Raw genomic sequence first — 9,812 nt, forward strand, 5'->3', positions numbered from 1 at the left:
CGGGGAGTCCACCCCCTTCAAGTCGAACCCTAGCCCCGCGGATCAACCTGGGCAGGGGGGGAATAGTTACATACGGGGCACGTGGCGATTTCCGAGCGCGCAACCCCGGGTTTCCGTGAGTCTCTCTCTCACCGCCTGATGTTTCAGCGGCCGTGTGTACCCCACAAATACTGGGCGTGAACCAGGGGCCCGAGTGCAAGGAGGGGGGTGCGTGAAGTCAGACCTAACCGCGCCTGATCCTACAGAGGCCAATACCTTGGGACCGCGAGGTCAATGGGCAGAGTGTATAACCACCGGTTGGCCCAAAGGCCCGCGTCTCGGGCTGGTTTGGAGGACTTCTCTTCTTGTAGCGCGCGTAGACCTCCCAGCCTCTACCGCGTACGCAAAGAAGGCGCTAAAACCAGGCTCAACGTACAATGGGGTCCCCTAACTCCCACTGCAGAGGTCAACCAGGAAGGCTTGTTTGGTCGGTTTTTAAACAGGAGGGTCAATCTGTCGGGGTCTTGTATCTAAAGTCGTCGGTCCAAGGATAGTCCGTCAGTCACAGTAGCACATTGACAATAAATGACAATAATAATCACGCACACTTTTACTAGTGTTCCGCGACCCCAATCGCCCACCCGCGAAGGATCACTCACACACACACACTTTTAAAGAGTACTCTACCGTTACACGACTGCCGGACTCACTCTGTTCACAGGTTCAGATAACGGCCGGCAGTGAAGTCCCTTGCGGGGCACTGGGAGACTTTTATGCGAGAAGTAAAAGAGTAAAGATTCTCCCCCAGTGCCGTCGCAGGGATCCAGCAGCCGTCGTTAACCAGGAAGAAGCCCCCAATTGTTAGCGCGGATAAAATGATATCAGTCCGAGCCCAGAGTGCGGTTCAACAATCGGTAACGTTTATTACTGTAGTAACGCCGGCGGAGGTCAACCGAGGTTCGAATCTCGGCTGCTCTGCTGTTTCCGCACGCAGCTTCATATTATATACTTTTAGTTGTCAGGATGTGTGTGATTTGAGGATGAATGGTTCCCCATCATCACTGGAGTAGGTGCGAATGGCTGTTTCCTGCCGTCCCAGGAGAGTTGCAGGGCACACACAATAGGGTGCTAATTGGTTTATGTAAAACGGGTCCGGGTATTATCTGCTTGTCTCTCTCTGTGAGGGCAGGGGCTAGCACCCCCCTTTGTTCCCTTGGGGTGTCGGTGTGTATTGGCCTGTCCGTACCTGTCTGGTGGATGCCTGTCCTTTGTGTCAGAATGGCTCCGTATCGATGGGTATGTGTGTTTCAGTCAGTTTCTTGATGTGATTAGGAGATGGGTTTCCATATTTAATTAATCCCAGAGTTTTGGCCCATGAGTCATAGGTAATGTTGGTCTAGTGTGGATTCTATCTGTCCTCTGTCTCCTATCTCCCAGTCACGTGGGCAGACCGGCAGCTGCTGAGTTTTTGTGGGTTTAAAACACAAAAATGAATTCTTATCGTTTCCTGATGTAGGCATAGTCCCGTGGCAAATGCGGGGCGGCTCTGATGCCCGCTTGCAGACTTTGGTTTTATTTATTTTTCATATATAGCACACATACAAAATACATACTCTCAAGGTGATGATAGCATTTAATTACTTTAATCACATAATCTGGATGGCTGGATTCTTATTTTTTTCAAAAGAGGGTATTGTTAAGGTGGATGTGAAGAATTCATGAAGTGGCTATAAAACTAAAGGACAGTCTCATGTTAAAAGGAAATGGATAATTCCCAAAAAGGACTAAAATGGCTTTCAGATAATCAACCATGATTAAGGTAAAGAAATCTGCATGATTGGAGGCACGACCAAGAGAAACGAGGCCAGTTCCAAGCCCCCTCACTAAATCTTGCTCCTGGGATTCCTGGTGTTGGCAAAATGAATTGTCTCAATTGGAGAAATCAGCTGAGAACCAGGGCCTGAGCATGGGAAGCGAAACAATATGGACAAGTGCTTTTGCTTCTGACTGCCAAACTGTTACATCAGCTGGAAAATATACTGTGTGCATAGCCAATAGGTATGGACATTCCCATAAAGAATAAAAGACAGGGAGCACTGCCTCAGCAGAGGGCTATTGACATTACAAAATTGGGTTTCAAGAAGGGTCAGCAAAACAGAAGAAGGGGAAAGAAAATATAAGGTAGAAGAAATGAAAAATAAAAGTCTCATATTGTCAAATATTCTGAATGGTTTAACTTCAATCTCATCTTGCATCGATTAACGAGGGAATCAGTAGTCATCAGGAATGGGTGGGAATGTGGGTTTGAGGCCATTATCAGATCATGATGTGAACGTGCTGGTGTTGGATTGGGGTGGACAAGGTCAAAAGTCACACAACACCAGGTTATAGTCCAACAGGTTTATTTGAATTCACAAGTTTTTAGAGCACTGCCCTTTCATCACTTCACCTGAAAGTTAGCTGAGTTGGCTGAACAACTAGTTTGCAATGCAGAGTGATGCCAACAGTGTGGATTCCGTTCCTGCAACTAGCTAAAGTTACCATGAAGGACACTCCTTCTCAACCTTGCCCCTCGTCTGAAGTGTGATGACCCTCAGGTTGAACCACCACCAGTTCTCCCTCTCTGATGAGAGTGTTGCTCTGTGACTGGCAACTTTATTTCAATTTGGAAATATAATGCATGTTTCAATAAGGAATGAAAATCAGTATGTGTAATTGGTAGTCTAATATCCACTGAAACCCTTGACTAAATTCTAATAAGCTTTCTAACTGAATTTTCTATTAATTTTCCCCTTAGGTTTTATTCAAAGTTTGTTATCCAGCAAGCTATGGATCCCACTCGCCAATCTCAGTTATGCCTGTTTTCTCATACATCCTGCTGTCATAAGTATTTATAATGGGCTTCAGGAGACACTCCTGCATTATACAGACATCAACATGGTGAGTAATCCAAGAATTTCCCTAGATTTAATATCAGGAATATTCAAGGACAGTCAGTATGAGACTGCAGCAGAGCAAGACAAAGGTGGAGTGAGTATACTGATTGTATTGTTGGAAATATTGGCTCAAAGTGGAAACAGGGAGACAGATACTTTAACAAGAGTTTACTGCAAGAAGTAAACTCTTCAGGGTGAGAGGTGAGTGGGAGATTAGGAAAAGTGTGGTTGATGTGCAGTGAGACCAGTGATAGAGTGAGGTCACAAACGAAAGCCTGAAGAAAGTGCAGGAAAAGAAGTCAATAGGTGAATAGGACTGGTGAACATTTCTAACCTTTAAAGTAAAGTAAGGTCTTCAGCTTCTGTTTCAGTCTCCAGTGTTTTCCTTTTCTAGTTCTTAAAAATATCTATTTAAGTATTTGGTTGATACAGGTGATGTTTCTACCTTTTAGTTTTTAAACTAGAAATATTACAATGAAGTGTAAAGAGCATGGAATATTGAGTAATTAATTTATAATTAAAATTAGAATTAGAATTTATTGTCATGTAAAATCAACTACAGGGATAGAGGAGTACAGTGAAAATTGCACAAAGTCACCATTCTCCGGCACCATCTGAGATACAAAGGTACTTATGCACAAACTCTCAGCTACAAAGTAGAAAAGTTAAGAAATAAAATGAAAAGTTCAACATTACAGTCCTTCTCAAGTGCCATAGGCCTGCATCTGGGCTCTTCATCCCGACACTGAGACCATCGTCAACATGAAACAGCCAGCAAACCTCGAGCTCTGCAGCCGCAGAACCATGGCGCCTTTCTTCAACGCCATCTTTCCCCGACTGATGCCACCAAATTGAGTCTGTACTGGGATTGAACTTGGCAATTCAGCCATCACTGAAACTGCTGGGATCTGCACTGGGCCCAAACTCGCCTCCCTCCACCAAACCTTGCCTCCGTCACATTGGACACTTTGATGTTTCCCAAGCTCTCCCTGGAAAATAAGTAAGGTTAAAGTTTTTTTTTAAAAAAAGCAGAGAAAAGAAAAAGGTAACAGCAGAAAGAGCAGCTGATCTCTGGCCACCTGGGCTCAGTCCCACACATACTGCTACACTGCTGCCATTTTGACTGGCTTCAATTGGAATTCACATTGGGCCTCAACTCGCTACCACTGATGCCTTCTGAGGAACAGTGGTAAGTAGAAAGGGAAAAAACAAGAAAGGAAAAAAGAAGTCATGAAACGAATGGAGTGGACGACTTCTGGCTCAGAGCCCTATTCCACCATTTTGAAATCTGTGACTGTTTGAGAGGACCCTGATGAAGGGCTTTTGCCCGAAATGTCAATTCTCCTGCTCCTTGGATGCTGCCTGACCTGCTGCGCTTTTCCAGCAACACATTTTTCAGCTCTGATCTCGAGCATCTGCAGTCCTCACTTTATCCCACTGTTTGAGAGGGTCAATACTGAAAGAGTACTGCAATGTCGGAGAGTCAATACCGAGAGAGTGCTACACTGTCAGAAGGTCTGTACTAAGGGACTGCCACACTTTCAAAGGATCAGTACTGAGAGAGTGCAATACTATCAGGGAGTCAGTACTGAGAAAGTGCTGTACTGTCAGAGGGTCAGTACTGAGGGAGTGCAGCACTGTCGAAGGGTCAGCACCAAGGGAGTGCTGCACTGTTGGAGGGTCAGAACTGAGGGAGTGCCACACTTTCAGAGGGTCGGTACTGAGGGAGTGCTGCACTGTCGGTGAGTCTGTACTGAAAGAGTACTGCACTGTTGGAGGGTCAGGATTGAATGTTGCAATGTTGGAGATGCAGTATTGTGGGAGTGCCACACTTTCAGAAGGTCAATATTCATGGAGTGCCAAACTTTCAGAGTGTCAGTACTGAGAGAGTGACACAGTTTCAGAGGGTCAGTACTGTGGGAGTGCTGCATTGTCGGGGCATCATTACTGAGAAAGTGCTGTACCATTGGAGGGTAAGTACTGAGGGTATGCCGCATTGTCGGAGGATCAGCTCTGAGGGAGTGCTGCAACATCAGAGAGTCAGTACTGTGGGAGACCCGCACTGTCAGAGGGTCAGTATTGAGGGAGCACTGCACTGTCAGAGAGTCAGTACTGAGGGGAGTGCTGCACTGTCTTGAGTCAGTACTGAGGGAGTGCTGCACTGTCAGAGGGTCAGTACTGATGGAGTGCTGCAATGCCAGAGGGTCAGTACTTAGGTAGTGTTGCACTGTCAGAGACTCAGTTCTGAGGGAGTGCTGCACTGTTGAAGAGTCAGTACTGAGGGAGTGGTGCACTATTGGTGATTCAATACTGAGGGAGTGCTGCACTGTCAGAGGGTCAGTACTGAGGGAGTGCTGCACTGTAGGAGCGCCTGTGCTGTGGGAGTTCTGCACTGTTGAGTATCAGTAGTGGGGGTGACCTGCACTGTTGGAGGGTCAGTACTGAAGGACTGCTGTACTGTTGGAGACTCACTACTGAGGGAGTGCCGCATTAGATTAGATTACATTACAGTGTGGAAACAGGCCCTTCAGCCCAACAAGTCCACACCGACCCGCTGAAGCGCAACCCACCCATACCCCTACATTTACCCCTTACCTAACACTACGGGCAATTTAGTATGGCCAATTCACCTGACCTGCACATCTTTGGACTGTGGGAGGAAACCGGAGCACCCGGAGGAAACCCACGCAGACATGGGGAGAATGTGCAAACTCCACACAGTCAGTCGCCTGAGTCGGGAATTGAACCCGGGTCTCTGGCGCTGCGAGGCAGCAGTGCTAACCACTGGGCCACCGTGCCGCCCACTTGTTGTAGAGTCAGTACAAAGGGACTGCCACAATGTCTGATGTTCACTACTGAGACAGTGCTCCACTGTCAGGGGGTCAGTACTAAGCGAGTGTTGCACTTGCAAGGGTCAGTACTGAGGGAGTGCTGCACTGTGGGAGAATCAGTACTGAGGGAGTGCAGCAATGTTGGAGGGTCAGTACTGAGGGAATGCTGCATTGTCAGAGGTGCAGTACTAAGTGATTGCTGCATGGTTGGAGGGTCAGTACTTAGGGAGTGGTGTAAAGTCAGATGGTTAGTACTGTGGGAGTGCCGCACTGTCAGAGTGTCAGTAATGAGGGTTTGCTGCACTGTTGGAGGGTCAGTACTGAGGGAGTGCTGCACTGTCGGAGAATCAGTACTGAGAGAGTGCAGCAATGTCGGAGGGTCAGTAATGAGGGAGTGCTGCACTGTCAGAGAGTCAGTACTGAAGAATTGCCGCATGTTGGAAGATCTGTACTGAGGGAATGCTGCACTGTCAGAAGGTCAGTACTAAGGAAGTGGTGCACTATCGGAGAGTCAGTACTGAGGGAGTGCTGCACTGTCTGGAGTCGGTATTGAGGGAGTGCCGCAATGTCAGAAGGTCAGTCCTGAGGGCGTGCTGCACTGTCAGAGGATCAGTACTGAAGGAGGGTCGGTACTGAGGAAGTGCTGCACTGTCATAGGGTCAGTACTGAGGGAGTGCTGCACTGTCAGAAAGTCAGTACTAAGCGAATGTTGCACAGTTGGAGGTGTAATACTGAGGGAGTGCTGGACTGTTGGAGGGTCAGCACTATGGGATTACTGCACTGTCTGACGGTGAGTACTGAGGGCTTGTGGCACTGTCAAAGCATCAGTACTGAGGGAGTGCTGCCCTGTTGAAGGGTCAGCATTGAGGGTGCACAGCACTGTCAGAGGGTCAGTAATGAGGGAGTGCTGCACTTTCGGAGGATCAGTACTGAGAGAGTGCTGCACTGTCAACGGGTCATTACTGAGGGAGTGCTGCACTGTCCGAGAGCCAGATCTGAGGGAGTGCTGCACTGTCGGAGAGTCGGTACTGAGGGATTGCTGAAATGTCAGAAGATCAGTACTGAGGGAGTGCTGCACTGTCAGAGGATCAGTGCTGAGTGAGTGCTACACTGTCAGAGGGTCTGTATGGAGGGAGTGCTGCACTTCGGAGAGCCAATACTGCAATGCTTGAGTTGCTGCCTTCATTAAGCTGAGCCCCCATTAGATCTAAAAGATCTCACAAATTAATTTGGCAAACAAATTGGGAGTTTTCCTGATGCACTGGCCAGCACATATTCACCATTCACTGCAACTAAAACCAGATTGAACTTCTTGGTGCTTGTGGACCCTTGCTGGGCATAAATTACAACAGTGGCTATGTTTCAAAAGTACTTTGTTGACTGTAAAGCAGTTTGAGACATTCTGAGGTTGTGAGAGGTGCTATACAAATGCACCTTATTTACTTACAGCGAATATTCCTGACAATAAAGTACATGTAGATTGGGTGAGAGCAATAATCTGTTAACCTATAACCCTCTCAATGTAAAAGATCATACAATTTAGACTGTCTTACAATAATATTAATTGAAACAATGACCATTCTTTTGATTGTTTAAAACGATTCATTTCTAAGCAATTAAAGAAAAGCGCATAAAGATTATAATATATCCCTGACAAATCTGGATCTGGACTGTTGGTTTTCCCTGACATTAGTGTAAACAATGCAAAGGATCAGGGAATTTACAATTCAAACTGCATTCAGTGCAACTTGCCTTTTCACAGTCTTGAGCACTAGCTGTAAAGTTATTGTACTACCCACCAAATTAGTGACCCTCCTGAGGTGCACTAATTACCGATGGCAATTTCCCCTAATTACACTGCCATTGCAACTTCATCTTCATCTTCTGAAACTTTTCAAAGATTTGAAGTTGGAACTTTTGGCAGAAGGTATGTTTTGAATAATTTGATTTTAAAATGAAGTGAATGACCCATAGTTCCCTAGTGTAAATAGAATGTAGTCTCATACTTTTTTGAAAGTAATTTTCAGTAACTTAAAAGCAGGTTACTCACAGAAGCTGAGTTGACATTTTGATTTGAAATGTTTTTCATGAACCCACTTTCAGTTATATTCAAAATGTCTCAAGTTAGCACTCATATATAGCAAGAGATGTTATTTAAAGAAAATGTTGGCTTAAAAATATTTTAAAATGCTGTCATATTGTGCTGATTGACAGTTGGTTAGTTTACTATGATGTGTAAGTAAATGTGAATTGATGCATGGATTTTGTGGTTGCTTAGAGATACAAAATTGTTTTTAAAACCGGTACAATTTTGAATGAGGAACCTTACTCCAGAATTACAAGATTATAGAAACTTGAAGTTTTGAAAACATACATCATTCTAGATCTATGACCCTCAGTGTTATGTAATGCATGGTTAATAGTTTTTTTTTCTAATATTTTGTATCATGAATATCCTCAGAGCTGTATGTTCATCATTATAGTATTTGCAATCAGGATTTTCACTGTTCTTCCAGTAAAATTACAATGACAGAGTTGGCATGGTGCTGAATGAATTTCCAACTTAATAATCAACACAATATGCAGACATTAACTTGTTGAGAGAGTCTTTTCTTCAAATGGTATGTCTAATTATTCAATATTTATGGCCAAAAATGTTTATCTCTTCTCTTTTCCCAGCTTTACCTCTTCATAGGTCACACAATTCTGGCACACATTCTAGGACTGCTGCTGTGCATACTCATTGAAAATCCTCTTCAACTGTTAAGAAAATACTTCTGATTATGCAATTCTAGAGAGCTCCAATCACACCTTCAATATATTCTCACCTGAAGATCCAACATTTTGATTTTGTCTTCAAGATTATAATGTACTGAAATATTGAATCTTTAAGGCTCAACACTTAAATATCTCATTCTTTGATAACATAACCAAAGATAATTTTTAATACTTCTGTACTTTTTGAAACTGTTTAAGAAAAGGTGACCAACAAAGTGTATTTGGCACAAGGTTTATGTCTTAGTCTGTATTAGAACTGTCCAAGTCTTATTATCTATGAACCATTCTTATTGAGATGCATGCTACTCACTTAAATTCATTTGTTAATGCAACACTGCTCAGGATTGATTTTTATGTACATGACGAGTTATATGTTAATTTTCTGGTAAAATTTACTGCATAAAAACTTATTTTATAAGCTTTGAATTATACCCTCGGGAAAACACTAGTAAATAAAATTGCTACTTTAGATGTAGAAACATGGATCATGAGAAACTGATTCCTGTTCATTGGGCATTTGATATTGTTACTCAATAAACTCATGTAAAATGTGTATGTGCATATAAGTAGATATATATGCTGTAGTTATAAGCACTGAAATCAGATTTAACAGCTTCACAGTGCATAAGAAGTTTACTCAAGATGAATGCTTCCTCAAATTATTTCCCAACATAATTCCATTTTCATAGATCAGAGAATCCCTACAGTGTGGAAGCAGACCATTGAACCCAACAAGTCCTCTCTGACCCTCTGAAGGGCATCCCACCCAGATGCAACCCCCTTACCCTATCTATGTAACCCTGTATTTCCCATGGCCAACCCACCTAGTCTGTACATTCCTGGACGCTATTGGCAATTTAGAATGGCCAATCCACCTACGCTGCTCATCCTTGAAATATGGGAGGAAACTGGAGCACCCAGAGGAAGCCCACACAGAGACAGGGAGAATGTGCAAACTCCACAGAGTCACCTGAGGGTGGAATTAAACACAGGCCCCTGGCGCTGTATGGTGACAGTTTTAACCCTTAAAAATTAATATAATCCCAGATGCCAACGAAAACAAAAAGCATGATGATAATATTTGGCATGTAATTATTAAAGTTTGTATAAGCTTTGTATGATCAGGAAGGCGAGATCACATCCAGAGCGAGATGCAGCCTGAGTGAACATATGGTTTGGGAAATTTGAGAACGACATGGGAATTCAGTGCCGAGGGAAAAAGAGGTGCTTTTTTCTTGCTTCTTTTTGGCTCATAGTTTGTGAGGTTTTATTTGAAAAAAGGATAAAT

At 44.1% G+C, this 9,812-nt stretch overlaps 1 protein-coding gene across 2 annotated transcripts in view; it reads left to right on the forward strand.

Annotated features, from left to right (window-relative positions):
* oacyl (O-acyltransferase like) overlaps positions 1 to 8,614 on the forward strand; it is a 69,930-nt gene extending 61,316 nt beyond the window's left edge. For both annotated transcript variants that reach the window (XM_043680107.1, XM_043680188.1), the window contains 2 exons: positions 2,777 to 2,919; positions 8,426 to 8,614. In XM_043680107.1, the coding sequence (XP_043536042.1) occupies positions 2,777 to 2,919; positions 8,426 to 8,527 (245 nt within the window). In that variant the 3' untranslated portion in view covers positions 8,528 to 8,614. The remainder of the gene's footprint in view (positions 1 to 2,776; positions 2,920 to 8,425) is intronic.
* The last annotated feature ends 1,198 nt before the right edge of the window (positions 8,615 to 9,812 follow it).

Source organism: Chiloscyllium plagiosum, chromosome 1 (assembly GCF_004010195.1).
Source record: "Chiloscyllium plagiosum isolate BGI_BamShark_2017 chromosome 1, ASM401019v2, whole genome shotgun sequence".
Classification (NCBI taxonomy): domain Eukaryota; kingdom Metazoa; phylum Chordata; class Chondrichthyes; order Orectolobiformes; family Hemiscylliidae; genus Chiloscyllium; species Chiloscyllium plagiosum.